Genomic DNA, 20,363 nt, shown 5'->3' on the forward strand with positions numbered 1-20,363 from the left:
AAATTTTTTTGTAACACAAGTAATAAAACAACAAAGAAAATACATTCGATAATCTTCTTTTAAAATATGAAACACGTAGAGCATAGAGAAATTAGATGACTGCTTCATGATGCACAAGTGTTTCTGATCAAATCACAACCCAATAGTGGCATATTGCATAGCAAATTAATGCTCCATTTAGTGTTAGTGATTGAGTTCTGCTCAGCGAAGCAAACCTAAGGGTCATTAGGATCTAGTGTGAGCGGTTTGGGCAACTGTGCACACTAAATTTTGACATGTTTTGTGTTTCACTCGTTGTCTGACAGCATGGGTGAGATTGTCTGTAGAATATAATCATACATCATTATGCTTCCTGAGATCTATAAGGAAAACCCATTGAGTTTTCTGTCACAGCTGTCCTCCATAGTGTGTTCATCAGAATATGGATTCAGTGGGATATGTAATGGCACATTGATTTTCTGCGGAAGGTGAGGAGTGACAGACTTAATCCTGTTGGTTTTTTTACCGACTCAATCAAACCTCTTTGAGCTTTGAGAAGGTTAAAGTTGGTATAATATTAATCTCTAAACCAACTTTGACAATTGAGAGACAGAATCTGACTTCCCCAGAGAAGAAGTTTATTGCTCAGTAGGAGGATTAATTGAACTTTGTCTCAGATTTTTCTCCTAAAATTCCTTAGCAGAAATAAAAACACAAGGAAATAGCTGATGTGCAGTAAAAGTAGAAAGCTCAAAAAAATAGGAGCTAAGATCTTTTGGTTTAGAAATGATCATATCTGTCTTGAGTCAGGGTTATTATTGTACTAAAACTAAAATCATAATAAAAAGCTACTTGAAATAAAAGTAAACTGAAAAAAAAAAAAAAAAAAAAATATATATATATATATATATATATATATATAAACAAACTTTTTTCTATTGCAACATTGTAAAATAACACAATTAAAATAATTAAAACTAAAATAATTACTAAAATAATAAGCAACAAATATACAAAAATTAGGTGAAAAATTACAAAAAAAATTAAATTAAGGTAAAAATAAAACAATAATAAATATTATCACAACTATATATATATATATATATATATATATATATATATATATATATATATTATATATATAAAAAAAAGCATGAGGTCTTCATTTTTTTTCATATATCACTGTTGTCTAAGAGGAAAACTTTGCTTTTTGATGCAAATGACATAAGCACCATTGCACAAGGCTTTATTAATGGCAGCAGTTATGAACATATCTGCACCTATATCAAATTAATAAATATATAGTCACCTTTTTTCCTCAATCCAGAAAGATTAAGTCTAAGGTCACTGAATGATATTCAATGTTTCTGATAGCATTATCAGGTGATTCAATCGTTCTGTATCTGAAAGCGAAATGAGTTAAACTAGAACACTCTGACAGCTGGATGATTTTATTAGACTACAAGGCTATATTTCATAAGAAAAGCAGTGATTTAAAAGTCAACGGAGCTGTTCCTATTATTCTCAACTTTAGAGATTTTACCTCGTTAAACTGCTTGATTTTGCAAACTGTTCTAATCATAGGCTACTATTTTAATGTTGTAATTATAAACGCCTTGGTTCGGAGCGCAAATCGTTTCAAATGATCCTTTACGGCGCTCTGTTATTTTTCTAGTTTTTTTTTTTTTTTATTTGAATCGTCTTACACCGAAAATAGCTTTCTTCCGCTTTTTGCCAAATAAGATGTATAGCCTACTACTTTTATGCGAACGCTTATGGAACATTGAAATAATTCTGCAAACATTATGGGAATGTTAGGCTACTTTTGAATGCGCTCTTTAAAAATGTAGTATAGGCTAACATAAAAACCGTTAGATGAACGTCCAACTCAAACTTTTCAGAAAATAAATAAATAAATAACGCGCTAATAACGTTTCGGTCTCATGAGTCAAGACCAGATCACGCGACGTTCTATTAACCTTCCTGGAAGAGCGTTTGTTCCTAGAAAACCTGGCCAGAACGTTCGCCAAAGTTCTGATGACGTTTTGTGAGCTGGGTTCCTGCAGATAGAAAATAATAAATTAATAAATAAATAAAGAAGCTAATTAATTCCACGGAGCATTCAAGCAAACTCCACTTGCTGGTAGGCTATTTTTTTTTTTTGTTTGTTTCAATCACTCTTCAAACTCCCATATTATAGGCTATAGACAGATGGATGAGATGATGGACAGATGCTTTTTCTGCGTCAGAACAAAACCAAGTCTGGTCCACCTGGAGAATCCTCTGATCTTTGCTGTCATAACTCATGACTGACACGACAAAGACTCTCTTCATCACACAGAACAACTACTACAGCAGGAAATATTCCAAATAAAATGAAATAGATTACAATAAATTAAATCGATCACACCTTTAAGGATCTGCTCTCCTTTTACATTTAAATTTCAGCTCACTTTTTGGCCAAACTATTTGTTGCTTATCCTATAGCGCCACCTGCTGCGCATTAAAAAATACATTACATTTATATTATTTTAAATAACATCACACCAACCTACAAAACTTGAAGAACCTGTCTAAACATGATAACGATTAATTAAAAAACTACCTAAGGCTTGCTGTGGTTGATTTCTTAAAATAATATCCTTACCAAAGCCAATCAGGAGTAAAAACACTGAACTTTTCTTCTTACTAACATTTAAGATAATTATAAATCAAAGGTTGATAGAATATTTTATTTAATTTGATTTATCGCAACTTATTTTATTTCATTTTATTTTATTTTACAGCTGCGCTGAAAAAACAAAAACAAAAGTCAATCTGGCACTTATCTGAAAGAAGGCGTGTTTGTTTACATTTCTCTCTGCGCCACGCGACCGTGCGTGATGACGTACACTGTACGCAGCGCTCTGGCTCTCGGAAGAGAGGAGGCAAGTTAGCTTTCAGAAAACCGGACTAAAATGATGCAGAAAACGGTAACACGAAAATTTTTAATATGGCGCGAGTGAGGCAGAAAACTGTACTAATATTTACGCGTCTCCTTCATGAACAAAAATGTCTCTGTCGTCTGTTTACATCCATTTCAAGTCTCTTGAAATGCTAGCAGTAAGCTACAGCAGGTTAGCCTGATCTCTGATGTGAATTTTGACAGTTTACTAGTTTAAATAATACAAGTTGTTTCCTCCGACTACCAACCTAGATCTGTTTTTAATATTTAGTTTCATCTTTATTTCCTCGTAGACAATTTGACAATTTAAACGAAGTACAATTTACAATGTAAATAGCTTTCACGATCTTTCTGACATTCACAATATAGTTCATTGTATTATTATTAATTTACTATGTAACTATTTTATTAGTTAAATGATGAGGTCTGTTACAGGCTCAAGGCCACATTTGTTGTCATTTATTAAATTAGTTGATGTTTTATGTGTATTGGCACCAAAATACAGAGTTTAACTGGAAAGTGAAGCATACTTGTTACAATCATTCTATCATTTACAAACTGTTTATTGTCCAAATGTTTGTTCTGTAAATGAGTAAAACTGCTGTGAATATTGAAAATCTTTTGACATTTACCGTGAATTGGATAAGCTAAACAATAGCTTGAAATGTAGGCTGATATACATAAATACATAACATAAATGTATAAATAACAGCAGATGTATGATTTTTCCTGCTTAACATGCTTAACACCTAAATGTTATATTAATATTTGGTATATTAGCAAGGGATACATTGGTGCCAAAACAGCGAAGGTTATTTATTTTGCTGTCCTGGCTGCACAGCTATGCATTAATTATTTATTGTACAAATTAAGTATTAAAATGTTCATAAAATCACGATTCGATGAAATGACATAGGAATTATTAGAAATGTTTGCTATATTACCAAGTGATATATTGGCACCAAAATTCAGAGTTTGACCAGACGATGAAGATTATGTTTTGCTTTCCAGTTATACAGTTATTTGCATTTTGTTATTTGCATGTCTCATTGTCGTTCCATCCCGTGCACTATTTAATAGAGATGATTTTGACTAGTATACACTAATCTACCCTGCCTTTTTCTTAGAGTGTTTAGATTCTGTGTAAACATGGAGACTGATGCGAACTCCTTCCACGTGGAGTTCCCGGATTTTTCCTGCTCGCTCCTGAAGAAGCTGAACCAGCAGCGACAGAGAGGGCAGCTGTGCGACCTCATCGTGTCCATCGGCGGACATCAGTTTCGCGCCCACCGTGCAGTTCTGGCCGCCAGCTCTCCGTACTTCTGCGATCAGGTGCTGCTGAAGAACAGCGCCCGCGTGGTGCTGCCGGACGTCATGCATCCGTGCGTTTTCGAGCAGCTCCTGTTGTCGTGCTACACGGGAGGGCTTTCGGTGCCATCCGGAGAGGTGGTTGCTTTCTTAACAGCCGCGAGCTTCCTGCAAATGTGGCACGTGGTAGACAAATGCACTGAGCTTCTGGAAGTAGGGAAGAAAAACCGGATCGACCATGGAGCATCTCCAAAAGGTGATGGTTATGCCACTGATAATGAGGATGCTGGTCAGACTGCAGATCTAGCCAATCAAGGGCCAGGCACATTAGAAAGCGCTGGTTGTTCATCTCCAGATGATCCGAGCAGCGAAAATGGCTCAGATGCAATAGAAAGCCAGTGCTCTAGACCGGCCTATGTGCCGCCGAGCATAATGGGACACAGAAAGAAGGTACATGTAAAAGTAGAAAGGCAGAATCGAGATGCTTGCGATGGCGTGTTTGGCGCCGAGCATGCCGTAAACGATCCAGACCAAAACTCTCACAATCCCATCACAGCAGAGGATTGTTTTGATGAGAAACTGGTGGAGTGCTTGGATCGAGATTGCACCTACGAAGAGCCCTTGGACTTCTACGGGACCTCCATGGAGGGCTTTTCGCAAGCCTCGGACGAGCTTTCCAACCCAATGCTCGAAGGAGGTGCAGATGTTTCTAAAGATGAGACGACAGATGACAGCGGCCTAAAGGAGCAGACTTCTCACTCAGGCTTCGCTTCGGTGGTTTACAAGCTCTATCCGTGCCAGTGTGGCAAAAGTTTCACACACAAAAGCCAGAGGGATCGGCACATGAGCATGCATCTGGGTCTGAGGCCATTTGGATGTGCCGTTTGTGGCAAAAGCTTCAAGATGAAGCATCACCTGGTGGGCCACATGAAGATCCACACGGGCATCAAACCCTACGAGTGCAGCCTGTGCTCCAAACGCTTCATGTGGAGAGACAGCTTCAACCGACATACCTCCACGTGTGCACGGGCCCATCAGAGCCGACGGGCCTCCCAGAGCTGCTAGTGTTCATGCGTTTGAGAAACCTCAGCCTAGAAGCATCCTTCACCTGAATGCCAAACTAGCTAGTGTAAGATTATTCTCAACAAGCACCTCAATTTTCAACAGAAGCCTTCTGTCCGGTTTGTTCAGGTGTGACCTACTGGTCAAAAGTTTGGAATAATTACATTTTTGTAATGTTTTTATAAGAAGTTTCTTCTGCTCACCAAAGCTGCATTTATTTATTAAAAAATACAGTAAAATCAGAAATATTGTGAAATATTATTACGATTTAAAATGACTGTTTTTTATTTTAGTGTATATTAAAAAATAATATTTTCCTGTGATGCGCAGCTGTATTTTCAGCATCATTACTCCAGTCTTCAGTGTCACGTGATCTTCAGAAATCATAATAATATACTGATTTGCTGTTTATTATCCATGTTGAAAACAGTACTGCTTTATATTTTTGTAGGAACTGTGATACACTACCATTAAGAAACAAAAATGTATTAATACTTTTATTCAACAAAGATGCATTAAATTGATCAAAAGTGTCAGTAGATGTTTATAATGTTACACAAGTTTTCTATTTCATATAAATGCTTTGAACTTCATGCATTAAAGGATCCTGAAAAATGCAATATGGTTTCCATAAAAAATATCAAGAAGCAAAAACTTTCAGCATTGATAATAATAAGAAACAATACTTGTAAATGAGCATCAATAATAACTGATAATAACTAAGCAGTAAATCAGCATATTAGGATGATTTCTGAAGGATCATGTGACACTGAAGACTGGAGTAATGATGCTGAAAATACAGAAAAAATGACATTTTAAAATATATTCAAATGAAAAAAAGTTGTTTTAAATTGTAATAATTTCATCATTTGTTTTTACTGTATAATTGATCAAATAAATGCAGCCGTGGTGAACAGTAGAGACGTCTTTAAAACATGTAAAAAATAATAATATTATTAACTTTTGACCAGAAGTCTCTCCACATGCAATGACGTAAAGTCAACATGAAGTCAAACATGTCTCTTCTTAATAGATGTTATCTCTAGTAAAATGCCATTTCATGTTGACTTCAGTGTCCTTAATGTCTCAGAATGATTAGAATATCTGAAGGAACAAATATGACCACATTCTACACAAGAGCCTCCGATGCTGTCAAAAAATATTCAGGTTTAACGACTCACTAAGCGCTTTGGAGTTAAAACAAGGTTTATCTTATGTAAATAGAAATATTCTCCAATGCAGCATTATGCTGGATTTGATTTGCTTTGCTTTGGTTGAGCTGGATTCAGTGTTTGGCATCGACTCTATTTCACATCTCTGTTGCTAGAGCATTTCCAATAGGATTTGACAGAGAACGGTTCCTGTTTCAGCTGCTAATCTATTCAAATCCATATCATGCTCTAAAAGTCAACAGATTTATAAGGAGGATTTTGAAAGGAAAGAGTTAATAAATGACATTGACATTTTCATCTCCTTCTCTAAACAGTATTCTTCAGTATGTGTTTTTTAGAATGTGCCATAATTGTAAAATATTATAAATGTCATCTCTAAATGGGAGAATCTCTCAAAAAACATGTCCAAGTCATATTTGACAAACACAGAAAAAAGAAAAAGCATAAAGATACTGAATCCTTCTTTAGCACATTTATTATTTTAATTAGTTTTACTGTTTAGATTGTTTGTAATTCTCTGCGTTTTAAATTGGGATTCTCATTATAGTCTTATTACTGTAATACAGTAATTAGATGAATAATTTTTAATGTCACAATTTTTAATTAAAGTTTTGGTAATGAAAAAGGTTTTATTTTCTTTATGCAAAATATAACTTCATATTCCCATTAATGAATGCATTTCTTTTTTTTTTTAATTTTGGGGATGACATTTTTTTCTTGATGGGTTTGTAAAATTCATTTGTATTTACATTATCAAAATTTTTAATTTAATGTAAAAAAAAGTAAAATTAAAGTGGATTTAAGAGAGGAATATCCCAGCGCAGCCACATGTAAATATCAAATATCAATGAAATGAATCAGAGAACACGTTTATTATTTTAGTTCACAAAGACATTTCATGCAAATATCAAAAGAGCAAAAAAGCAGACTATAACAAAGTAAAAGGGCTGTAAATCAATTGTAGAAAAGCAGCTGGGTGTTTACTTGTATTATTTTCTGAATCTGATGTACAGAATGTGCCATGGGCTGATGGATGTCTGGCTTTCAGTAGTCTGCTATTACGATGTGTTTGTGAATTAACTGCAAACCTCTGTTACAACGATACCTCAGATGCAGTGGTATTCAGTAGTTTAAGATGGTGCATGGAATTTAATTAGAACAAAATGTAAGCTTATTTTATTATAGTTTTACAGTAGATCAAAAAAAAAAATAGGGCTTTTCTTAGAATATTGAACTATATCTGAAAGTGAAAGATTTCAAACGTGTAGTTTTGGCAATCGCCAATTATTGGTAAGTTGTACTGTAGTATGTAAAAAGTGTTTGTTATTTTTTACTATGAATGTGCAAATTTCTATATGCCTCAAACAGAATAAACAAATGACAATCATGTAGGCAGAAACAGAACATGTGAAAGTTAAGTAATCAGTACCGTTAAAAATCTCAGTAGTCAAATATATTTATGGAAAATAAATTCAACCATGAATATATATATATATATATAGTTGATTTGTTACAAATTAACCATTTTAATTGGAAACGGTTATATAAAAAGATATTTTCTCAAGTTTATATTCTCAAGTGACCAAATGTTCTTAGTTTATAGGCAGAGCTTTAGGATGTTGGACGGATCACTACCTCATCAGGACTGTTTATCAGAGCACGATCAGTTTATCAGAAAACCTTTCTTTGCAGATGGCACCAATTACCACTTACACTTCTGTTGTGTTTTCTTCTTATAGAAGAACTTTGTGAAAATGTGTGAGATTTGTATAAAAGCAATAAATGTTTTATTTGTACTGGAGATCCTGGGTTGTTGCAAGAAGAACGATTCATTTTGTGTTTTTAATTGGAGGCTTCAGTCAGTAGATGGCAGTCTCAACTGGCATCATTGGTTCTATGAGCAAATAGCCCACTGCAATTTAAAAACATATTTATGGTAATTTACTTTCATATATATATATAGATATATATAGAGAGAGAGAGAGAGAAAGGTATATGCAGTTGTTTGCTTATATATACAGTCAAACCAACAATTATTCAGACATTGGATATAATTTTTGATATCACACACACACACACACACACACACATATATATATATATATGTATGCAAACAACTAAAATGAAGACAAATACTTAAATACAGAAAATCTTTCGTTTTTATCTCTAAAGGGTGTCTGTCATTATATAAAGTTGACTTAAAAATCATCATAAAAATAGATTTATTTTAGATTTGTAAGTATGTAATTTAGTTAAAACTATAATAAGATTGGTTAGATGTTAGTAGAGGAAGACATCGTTGTTGCTGAGATGCACCTGCGCGTCCACTTCAAATTCACATAGACCCGGTGCTTCAACCCGATTGGCTAGCACTCCGTGGTAGGCGGGGTTGAATATGTGTATGACGCATGTGATTGGGCAGTTGACCTGTCCGTTAGATCAAAGGCACCTACCTGACACTTCCTGCACATGAATGTTTCGGTAGGTTCGGCAGTATGATATTTGTGTATCTCTGCCATATTTGTGTACATCTCTCGCAAATGTGTTTACATTTATAAACATGACAGCCTGACGCACTGAATTGGATCATACGTGTAGTTGAGGAAGTTTAATGGATGACTATAGGCAAAACGTGATTGTTTCTTTTCATTGATTTAAGATCATACAGCACGGAGATAAAAGGTAAGCAGACCAGATTTGGACTTAACTGATTTTATGGATGAGTCGATGGTGTATTGATTAGGAACAGTCTGTGCACGTCATTCATTAAGACGGGTTAGTAAAGGTGAAAGGTTACAGCCCTGTGCGCGTGACCGCGGCGATTGTTAATATGTTTCGAGAGCCGTGTGCGCGCACGAGACTCAAATCCTGAGAGACAGCAGCTCGTGCCTGTCATCTATAATGGACATGCTGTTTGTTAATATTTCTGAGGCAATTATAAAGAAATATTTTGTTTTGTAATATGTCGTTTTGCATAATTTTGTAAATTCAGTAATAGTGAGTATTTGCATATGGTGTGGTGTTACTGGCTGTTGCTTTGGGTATAAGAAAAGCACATTATAAATAAAATGTTATTATTTTTATTACTGTAATATCTCTGAAAGGTTAAATGCCACAGTTTTATCTCTTGGTATTTCTTAGGGTAGAGGAGTATTTATTTTATTGCTTTTCTACTGTGAATATTTGTTGATTTAGTTAATAATAATAGAAAAAAAATATGTTTGTAAGTAATACCATTAAGCTGATTAATGTAAATAAATAAATATTTTACAAGGTTATTTTTTTATATAAAAAAAAGAAAAATAAATCCCACTATCCTCACTTGCAAATATATTCACTTTGTGCAAGATATATATATATATATATATATATATATATCACCATATATATATTTAAGAAATGTATTTAATAATGTTAATAATATAGTTAGATACATTTAAAAATTTATTTTGTTATTTTTATTTTATTTATTATTTTATTTTATAAATTTATTTTATTTTGTAAGATATCTAAGGATGCAAATTTTATATACAGCCTATATATATATATATATATATATATATATATATATATATTGATCTAAATATAAAATGTGTTTAATTTTTAATTAATAATGACATTATTATATCATATTTCATATTTAGCTTTTTGTGTATAATAACATTTAATAACAATAAGATTTCTGATATTGTTTTATGTTTTCAGAGATATTGTTTAAATAATTGTTTTAATATTAATACATGATGCAAATGCTACATGCCCCTTGGAATGAAAATTTTTAAAAAAAAATATGATAAACAGCATATGTCTGGTTGGTCTGTTCAAGAGTTCCATTGTAAGGACCATTGTAGAGTCATTTCAGAATCAAAGCAGCTTTCTGTTGATGGAAAAGGCATTGTTTGCCCAGATGCTGAGATGTAAGTGTCTGTTGTACTGCTTGAAATGCAACTCATGCACTTGCAGTGGAGGCAGTGTGAGATGTGTGGAATTGATCAGGATGAAACTTGGAGTTAGTGAGAAGGAATTCAGCTGAATCGAGGTGCTTATTCCTGATGGCTGAGAGCCAGAGCATTCCTCAGTTCAGGAACCGGTGTAGTGTTCAGCATCTGAGCTGCCATGAATGCGGGTTTAGTTGACCGTGCAGGACAAACTTGAATAGCCTTGTCATGAGCAGATGCCATGAAATATGTCGTTTTTGTTTCTTTCTAGAATGGTTCATAGTAGTACACCTAAAAAAGGCAGATTCCGTCATTATTTTCAAAACTGTTCTTCCTTTAAACGCTAACAACAGAATTTTTCAGAAGTGTTTTCATAAATGTATACCCTCAGGTCATCCAAGATGTAGATGAGTTTGTTTCTTCATCAGATTTGGAGAAATGTAGCATTCCATCACTTGCTCACCAATATGCAATATGCAATAAATAAACTTAAGAGCAGCACACATTCAGATGTATTCCTGAGAAGAGCAATGTCCAAAAGCCATTGTAGAGTGTCACAGAGTAACAGAGTAGCATTGCATCAGTGTCTCATCAATGGATGCTCTGCAGTGAATGGGTGCCGTCAGAATGAGAGTCCAAACAGCTGAGAAAAACATCACAATAATCCACAGCACTCCAGTCCATCAGTTAATGTCTTGAGAAGACAAAAGTTGTATGTTAGCAATACATTTAATCATAATTTTTTAACTTTAAACCATTGCTTCTGCTGAAAAAAAAATGCAAGTCCTCTGTCCATAATGTTTCTTTATCCAGTGCCAAAGTCTCGTCTGAGTCAGCAGAGAAATCTGCATAGCCCAAGCAACATTAGCAAACAAAAACAGTCCCAAACAGCTCTAAACCGATATGTTGGAGGATTTTATTGTTAGATTCAATAGGAGATACACTTTTTCACTGGAGGAAGCGTTCTTATGGATTAAGAACTCTGATTTTAACCAGAATCAACGGTTTGAAGTTAAAAGCATCTTGATGGATTTGTTTCTTACAGACATATAGCTTTTGTCTTCTCCAGACATTAACTGATGGACTGGAGTGCTGTGGATTATTGTGATGTTTTTATCAGCTGTTTGGACTCTCATTCTGACGGCACCCATTCACTGCTGAGGATCCATTGATGAGACACTGATGCAATGCTACTCTGTTACTCTGTGACACTCTACAATGACTTTTGGACATTGCTCTTCTCAGGAATACATCTGAATGTGTGCTGCTCTTAAGTTTATTTATTGCATCTGCGCTGCCACTTTCTTTTTCCTCCATGTAGCTCTACGTCACTCTACAAAGACATTTTAGACACCGTTCTACCCCAGTAATCACAATATTACCTCAGGACTTCTTATGTACACTATAACTCTTAAACACTGATTACCTTTATTGTACCTGTTACTTCCACTTATGGGCATATAATGCTCTGTCCATGTCTTTCTGTCTATGGGTACTGAAGTCACTCAAGAACCTCAGTGCTCTCCACGTATGTCTATGTCTTGTGTCTTGTTATTGTCACTGTATGTCTGAGCCTCATCACAAGCATTTCAATGCCCAGTTTTCCCCAGTGTTATGTAATATGCCAGTACTATGCAAATGACAAATAAATGCCTCTTGACTCTTGCTGCATTTCTCCAAACCTGATGAAGAAACAAACTCCTCTACATCTTGGATGGCCTGATTCCATTAAGTGAATCGTTAAACTGTGTAATGAAAAACAGGTTGATCGTCATAGATAAGCAGTTTCAGCATAAAAACAGGTTTCTCAATGTATCAGGAAGGAAGAGTACGTGCTCATGGGTGTGCAGTTATGTCAGAGCACATATTTGTACATCTTGAGTCGTGCAGTGGGGGGTAAATGAGGGCATCCCGGCCCCCTGCAGCTGTCTGTACATCTGACATTACACAAGAATTGATCAATCAACTTCTGCCAGCAGGTCATGTTCACAAGACTGTATTTATATCTCTCTCACACACTCTTCACATAGCACCTACTGTCATTTCTGAACTTTAATATCTGCATTCACTCCAGTGAATATCATTGAGATACTGTGTAGTGTACTTGAAGGCCTGGTTGTTGTTCTTTTATGTTGCTGGGAACAGATTTTGAAAATGTCTTGTGTGTATCTTTTTTTTTCCTGTTAGTTTGCTGATTTCAGAAAGTTATTATATCTTTCCTTTGACATTTTTAGTTTATAAAATATTCTAAATGATTTTAAATAAATTCGGTGCTTTTGGACTTATTCATAAAAGTATCCTGATTAAAAAAAAAAAAAAAAATGCATCTCAAAAATATGGAGCATGACAACTGTTGCATAAAATGATGAAAAATGACAGTAAAGACGTTACAAAAGATTTCCATTTCAAATAAATGCTGTTCTTCCGAACTGTCTATTCATCTGTGAATCCTGAAAATGAAACGTACCAGGGTTTCCACAAAAACATTCGGCAGCACAACTGTTTTCAACTTAATAATAATCAGAAATGTTTCTTGAGCAGCAAATCAGTATATTTTCATGATTTCTGAAGATCATGAGACACTGAAGACTGGAGGAATGATGCTGAAAATACAGCTGCGCATCACAGGAATAAATTATATTTTACAATATATTCAAATACTGAACAGCTATTTTAAATTTTAATAATTTTGCTCAATATTACTGTATTAACTTGAGTTTTATTGAATAAATTCTGCCTCGGCATGCAACTGTGAGTATAAGAGACTTAAAAAAAAACCTTACAGAGCACAAACATTAATTTGTTCTTTTTTCAGACAAATATACATTTTAAAGAATGATGTAAACTTGGGAGTGCAGTATTGAGGAAACATTCATCTGTAATACAGCTGGGAAGTGTAAGTAAGTTGTTGATCTTTCCAGTTTGTACAGTAATTCCCTAAAATCCAGTCTGACCATCTTCTGCTTACAGTACAAACCACAAACCGTCTGAATAAACAGTCATTCAGTGTCATGGCCTCCTCTGAAGAGGGTATATGATAGCATTAACATAACTGTTGAAGAATCCTGACAGCGTTTGATATTTTAAACTAACAAACTCAGCCGGTTTCAGTGCTCATACAGTAATTATACAGAGCCGTAATAATAGTCCTAATGTTACATGAGACTCCTCCAGTCTGGATCCGCAGGGGCCCAGAAACTGCCAGCAGCACTGTTAACAGATGCTGTCTAATTAATGCTTTAAAAAACATGACTTTGACATGCGTAACAGCAACAGCAACAGCGATTCAGAGATCGGTGATCAAGAGCTGTGTTATCTTACAGCTTCCTGTTGAAAGCGACAAGTTATGCTGATGTGGAATCAGTGGGACACGTTTCCAAGAACTTGATTAATTAAAGATAATACTCAAGCAAGCGCTTGCCTAAAGATCTTTTGTTGTATGTGTACAGTGAGAAGAGAAATAAGGACATGAACTTCTGAGCAGCTATATCTCTATCTCTTTTCTGCCATACTGTAGATTGATATCAGACAGGCAGATCTTAAATAAATGGTGCTAATGATCTGTTTTCTAGTGAATGTAGAGTTCATGTATTCATTTTAATAATTGTTTTTATTTTTTTATTATATATAAATAACAAATGTAATACAATAATAATAATAATGATTTATTTTTCAGTGTTCAGCTCCCCGTCTGTATCGGTTTTGGCAATTTAAAAACCACACATCGGTAGGTTTAACTATTTGCTGCTTGAATTGATATTTGTCTGTTTTATTTGTGCTCTTTGGCCCCCTGCGCTTCTATTTTAGGCATCGCTCAAAGGGGAGCCTGTATAGATTAAGTTCTCGCCCTCAGAGCCACACCGCATTAAAAATACACAGCATCTGTTATCAAAGTTCAGATCAAAGTGCGTGAAATATTAGATTCGGACCCAAATATCTCTTTCTGTGTCTATATTTATGTAGGAGCGAGGATGTTTGGGACATTTGAGACATGTCCACCTGGTCAATTCTGCTATTCTGGTTATAATAGCTGCCCTGTTTCTGCCTGTCATTAATGTGACCGTTTTATCATGCTACTGTATGAGTAATTTAAAATGTGCAATACAGTGATTTTTGTTTGTATAATTTAAATAATAAAACTTCTTTTTTTTGCAACTACACTCTTTGCAAATAAAAATGAAAAAGTGAACATTTGACAAACCAAAAGATTATTATAGCAAATTAATCAGTGTGACATCAGAACAAAAACAGTGTCAGAGTTTGTTTGATCTACCCTTGAGTTAAAAATTAAATGACCCAAAACTGTATGACTCTAATTTTATAAAAATGTATACCGTACCATTCAAAATCTTTTATATGCTCACATTTTTTTGTAAAAAAAATAAATTAATTAAATACAGTAAAAAAATTTAAAAAGTTTTTTTATTATTATTATTGTAAAATGTTAAAAAGGACTTTTTCTGAGAGTGACGTTTCTCATCACTCTGTCCTGCCCAATAAGTGGCATAATTCTCCTTTTAACTCCCTTCATGTTAGATCTGGCGTCTTATATGACATTCGATCCATTAGAAATGCTGAGCGTGCTCGCAGCTGCACCGATGTCATTAATGCACTGAATCTCAGATCAGCTCTGCGGTGCATCTGAGGACGAGTCCACCGCCTCAGTGTGACTTCATCAGTATTCTAAACTTTTAATAAGCTCTGGGATTTTCTTTCTACTACTTTTATCTTCACAGCTTGATACCTGCTCATTGGTTTGTACCAATTGATTAGTCAGCATTTAGAATAAACACAATGCCTTTCCTAACCATATGATGCATATTACATATATGGCATACATGCAATATGCAGACGTGCATTCTTTAACTAGAGTTTAGTTTTCATTTTTCATGTTTTTTACTTAAATATTTTTGTGCTTTTGTAATTTTTATTATATCTTTACAATATTATATGTTTACAATATTATATTTGATATTTCATTTTTTGTAATTTTAGCACTTCAATTCATTAATTTTAATCAGTTGCAAGGCAACATTTCAAATTTTTATTTCGGTTATAGTAATTTTTGCACTTAAACTCATTCATTTCAGTTGTTTGCAAGATTACATATATCATTTACATTTAAGTTTAAGATTTCCATCTAATATTTGTATTTTATTTTATTTCGGCATTATTTCAGTTAACAAAAACAATTTAAATTGGTTTTGTAAGTTTAATAGGTTTTAACAAAAACCAAAATTTATTTACAATCTGCTTATGCATTGTTCCATTCTTCTTATTCTTTGGTTAAATATTTAGTATAATGACCGCTAAACTTTTTATTTAATTGTCTGTGTGGGTTATAGTCATTGTCATTATTGCTAAATAAACCACTTTTGGGGTTATACAAAACACTGGTTACGAACGTAACTGTAATTACCCCTTAGCACGTCACCTCGATCTCTTTTAGATCATTCTCGCACTACCGCAGTCTTCCACTTAGTCATAGAAGCACAGTTACGTTCGTAATCAGCGTGCTATTTGCTTACGCTCCAGACCACCAGAGGCAGTGCTGAAAGCAGTAGTGGAAGATGAATAACTACGCAGTCATGAGAGATCCCCCTGTGAAGCATTCGGGGAGGCAGAAAGCACTGCAGCAAATACAGCTGGCAAAGGAGTCACATTCAATCTGTAAGAACATGAAAATGTACATGATGAAGCCCAGGTTGCGGCTGCACAAATTTCAGAGAACAACAACCCTTCGAATGCGATTAATCATGATTGTCATGCACATTTTTTCAGTAAAGTAATGATCTGAGTGGTCTGTTAGGTTTATATTCAGTGAACATATCTGCAATGTATTTCGGTCCTAGGTCATTGATTGACTTATATACGAGTAAACGTACTTTAAAATCAATTCTAAATGTAACTGGAAGCCAGTGTAAGGACCTGAGGACTGGTGTGATATGCTCAGATTTTCTGGTTCTAGTCAGAATCCTGGCAGCAGCGTTCTGGATGAGCTGCAGCTGTCTAATTGTCTTTTTGTGAAGGCCGGTGAAGAGCCCATTACAATAGTTCACCCTACTGGTGATAAAGGCATGAACAAGTTTCTACAAGTCTTTGCTGGAAACAAAAGATTTAATTCTTGCAATGTTTTTTAGATGATATAATGCTGATTTAGCTACTGCTTTGACATGACTACTGAAACTAAGGTCTGTCTCCAGAATCACACCAAGATTCATGACTTGATTTTTTTGTTGTTTGTCCCCTAGAGACAAGGTATGCATTGCATTCACCTTGAAAACTTTGTCTTTGTTTCCAAATGTGACAAAATTGACTTCAGTTTTTTCCATGTTTAACTGAAGAAAGTTCTGGCACATCCAACTATTAATTTCATCAATGCATTGGCAGAGGGAGTCAATGGGGCTGTAGTCATTTGGAGATAAGGCTAGATAAATCTGGGTATCATCAGCATAGCTGTGATAGGCAATTTGGTTCTTTCTCATTATTTGACTTAGTGGGAGCATGTATAGGCTAAACAAGAGCGGTGCAAGAATTGAGCCTTGTGGGACTCCGCATGTCATGGACGTCCACTTAGACTTATGCTCTCCTAGACTCACATAATAGCCTCTCCCTTCTAAGTATGACATTAACCATTTGAGTACCATCCCAGAAAGCCAGACTCAGTTTTCCAGTCTCTCTAGTAGTATATTATGATCGACAGTGTCAAACGCAGCACTGAGATCTAGCAATACCAGCACCGATATTTTGCCACAATTTAAGTGAATATCATTTATTATCTTAATGAGTGCTGTCTCTGTGCTGTGATGCAGTCGGAAACCAGATTGAAAATTGTCCAGGTTTAAGTATTTGTTCAGATGATTAAAAACTACCTTTTCTATAATTTTGCTTTTGAAAGGAAGATCAGATATTGGTCTAAAATTGCTCAAAATGGTGTTATCAAGATTGCTCTTTTTCAGGAGGGGCTTAACAACTGCTGTTTTCAGGGAGTTTGGAAATGTCCCAGAAAGAGGTGAGGCATTCACCACTTCTAAGAGATCTGCTTCTAAACAGTGAAGCACGCTTTTAAAAAAAAAAAAAAGTACATTTCCATCACCTGCTTTCAGGTGGAGCAGCATTTACTACAGAGCCATAGTTCTCTGACAAGCTATGCAAAATCACATTCATAATCGTAGACTATATAATCTTAGGATTATGAAATCAACGAAATCTTTCGCGATAATGACAGCTGTTTGCAAATCTTCTCAGTGAACTATGGCTCTGTGTAGTAAATGCTGCTCCATCTGAGAGCAATTGAAATTACACATTTTAGTAACTTTTTTTTTTTTACTCCAAACTTCTGTGAGGTGATGTGTCTTCTTAAACAGAACAATTAAGGCACACAATATTTCATTGTATTCTAAGCAGTGATAATGGCTATGACGATTACCAGTTCATTATAGATGTACTTTATTATGATGAAAATTAAAATAAGAAGAACTCCGATAAAGTTGTGTGTCTGTTAGTCACGTTGAATCAATGAAAGCAGTTAAGTCTTCAGTTTATTCAGCAGCAGCTATAGGCATTTCCAGTATTTTTTATTTGGGGCATATTTGGATTTTCAGTTCGAGAGCGCCCTCTAACCTTCGGATGGAGATCTAATGCTGATCACAGAACTGTGCTTCACTGAAAGATATGCATGACAATCGCAGCTTCTGCCTAATCACGATTTTATTGTCTTTGCGATTTAATTTAGATTAATTGTGCAGCCCTACCTTTGAACGCTGCCCAAGATGTTGCCAAGGCACGTGTAGAGTGTGAAGGAATAGATGAGGGACCAGACTTTCCTGCAGACTCGTACGTATGTAAAAACAGCCACTCTGTTGTCCGTGCACACCAAAACATGCTTTCCCCTTAGAACAGTCTGAAAATGCAAAAGGGTAAGGAACACTGCTGTCAGTTCCAAAAAATGTATGCTTATAACTTCCCAGCGTGCAGGTGGAAGTCCTAATGGAACTCCTGTGAGGAGAAACTGACGCTGTGACCAAGGTGCTAGGGCTTGCATGCAGCAACGTATGACTCTGATCTTTGTGTATTTATTTTGTAATATACACAGGCATTTTTGGATGATAACCCAAATTGTACTACTGCTGTTGCTGCTGTAAGTTTCCTCAAGAGTCACAAGAGAGCCACATGGCGCTGAGTGTGACCTACCCGAAGCCTCTTTATAACTCTCAGAATTTACCCTTTTCTCTCCCTTACCTCGGGTTCAGCTCATGGAGGCATTCAAACTTCCCACCATCCAGCAGCCTAAAGCATCTTGCATGATGCAATCCATATCTCACGATCACCACAAGATTTGTGTAAGTCCAACAATCGGTATACTAAAGCAATGTAATCAAGACTAAACATCTCGCAATATATCCTGAAGATCTCTTCAGCAGCAAGCTGCACAAAATATCGTCACATTCGATTCAACAAGCGAGAATGAGAAGGAGATTGAGATGATGTGCTTAGGGGTAATTATAGTTGAAGGCACGCTTCACGAGATGACAACTTTGTCATTCGATTCTCTGTCAATAGTTTTCCACTTGTGCTTTCAGCACTGCCTCTGGTGGTCTGGAGTGAAAGGAAATAGAACAGCTCTGCTCCATATCGCGGTCCTGGTCACCATGTCAGATTTTTGATAATGACCTTCTGACTGCACATTTTCCCTCACATACTATTTTAGGGAGTCTATGCTAAAACTTTCTCCAAGTATGACATCCAGGGTGAAGTATTCCTACTGTGTTCAGGGTTCAGTTTCCCCCGGCAACCGTCAAAGCCCTTTCAGAAACTCACAACCACAGCCAGCCGGCCCACATTCTAAGTGGTTTGCTGTTGCCATGACGATGGTACCTTGGAGACGAGTTTTGTTGGAGGGATGAGAAAAAAATTGCTCTGTTGCCAAGTATGATCCCTGGGATATAAAATTCAATCAGTTCTGCTGTAAATATCTCCATTGAGGGTGGACGCCATTTAATGTCAAATTGCGATCATATTATCATGTCATCCCATCATCCATCTGGTTTTCAGTGCTCATTATGCGGGTTTGTACTTGATTATAATAAATGTTTAGGGGATTTTTTTTCTGGATCGGTCCAGCTAATATGCATGCACATTTTGAACTTGACATGTAATGTTAATTCCTGCTTCTGACTAGTGAAAAATACTGCAGATGACAGTGCTTCAGTTTCCTGCTCTCGTCAGAGTGAAACAAACGCAGGATGTAGATGTAGAGCAGTGATATTAAAGCAGCACAAACTTGCACACTTCAGTTACAGTAGTTGCCAAGGCAACATTTTGCTGCACAAAGGTATTTAGAATTGCTACTGCCCCTTTACAAATAACCGAAACCAACCAATTAATGCTTATTTCACTTTGAGGAGTTCTGTAAATCCTGTTGAATTGAATAGCAAAGTAGTAAAATGCCTATTTCACCTAAAAAGTTCACTACCATCCAAGCGTTATCTTATCACTGTAATTTCATGCAACTAAATGTACTTCTGTTACCGCTGTTATAGACTGCTGCTAATATTTCTAACTTTGCATCTTAATTTCTTGTGTACTGCTGCTATTAAAATTCACTAAACTAGCAATCTGAAAATCTATGAATACTGCTGCTACAGCTTCACAAATGTACTTAGAATTGCTATAAGCATCTTTATTAACAAGCAAACGCAATAAAACAAATGCCTATTTCACTTAAGAGTTACTTAACCCATGTGTTATCACTGAATTTTCAAGCAACTTAAGTACTTTCTGCTGCTATATTAGCAACAATTTGACTTCCTGCTGCTAATATTATTTCTAACATTGCTTTTGAATTTCCTATGCATGCTGCTGCTATTACATTTGCTACATGTGATCTGAATTACTATGAATACTGCTGTTACAGCTGCACAGAGGTACTTAGAATTGCTAAGCCCCTTTTAAATAAAT

At 35.4% G+C, this 20,363-nt stretch overlaps 2 protein-coding genes across 3 annotated transcripts in view; both read left to right on the forward strand.

Annotated features, from left to right (window-relative positions):
- Positions 1-2,847: 2,847 nt before the first annotated feature.
- On the forward strand, positions 2,848-8,258 carry LOC132140057 (zinc finger and BTB domain-containing protein 43-like). Of its 2 annotated transcripts, XR_009433705.1 has the most exons (3): positions 2,848-2,951; positions 4,051-5,360; positions 8,062-8,258. XR_009433705.1 is itself a non-coding variant. In XM_059548843.1 (2 exons), exon 2 carries the CDS (start codon positions 4,073-4,075, stop codon positions 5,294-5,296), a length of 1,224 nt encoding a protein of 407 aa, XP_059404826.1. In that variant the 5' UTR covers positions 2,848-2,951; positions 4,051-4,072; the 3' UTR covers positions 5,297-6,766. The 2 variants fall into 2 exon arrangements, 1 of the variants encoding a protein (XP_059404826.1); XM_059548843.1 differs by lacking the exon at positions 8,062-8,258 and having other exon boundaries at positions 4,051-6,766.
- Positions 8,259-8,889: 631 nt separating this feature from the next.
- Positions 8,890-20,363, forward strand: part of LOC132140060 (ras-specific guanine nucleotide-releasing factor RalGPS1-like) — a 124,583-nt gene continuing 113,109 nt past the window's right edge. Inside the window, exon 1 of the mRNA XM_059548850.1 lies at positions 8,890-9,147. The gene's annotated coding sequence lies outside the window, so the exon portion shown is untranslated. The remainder of the gene's footprint in view (positions 9,148-20,363) is intronic.

The sequence above is a fragment of the Carassius carassius genome, chromosome 4, assembly GCF_963082965.1.
Source record: "Carassius carassius chromosome 4, fCarCar2.1, whole genome shotgun sequence".
In the NCBI taxonomy this organism is placed as follows: domain Eukaryota; kingdom Metazoa; phylum Chordata; class Actinopteri; order Cypriniformes; family Cyprinidae; genus Carassius; species Carassius carassius.

Bases quoted from the DNA above. Each gene is read 5' to 3' on its own strand.
- LOC132140057 (XM_059548843.1), top strand. From the start codon at position 4,073: ATGGAGACTGATGCGAACTCCTTCCACGTGGAGTTCCCGGATTTTTCC.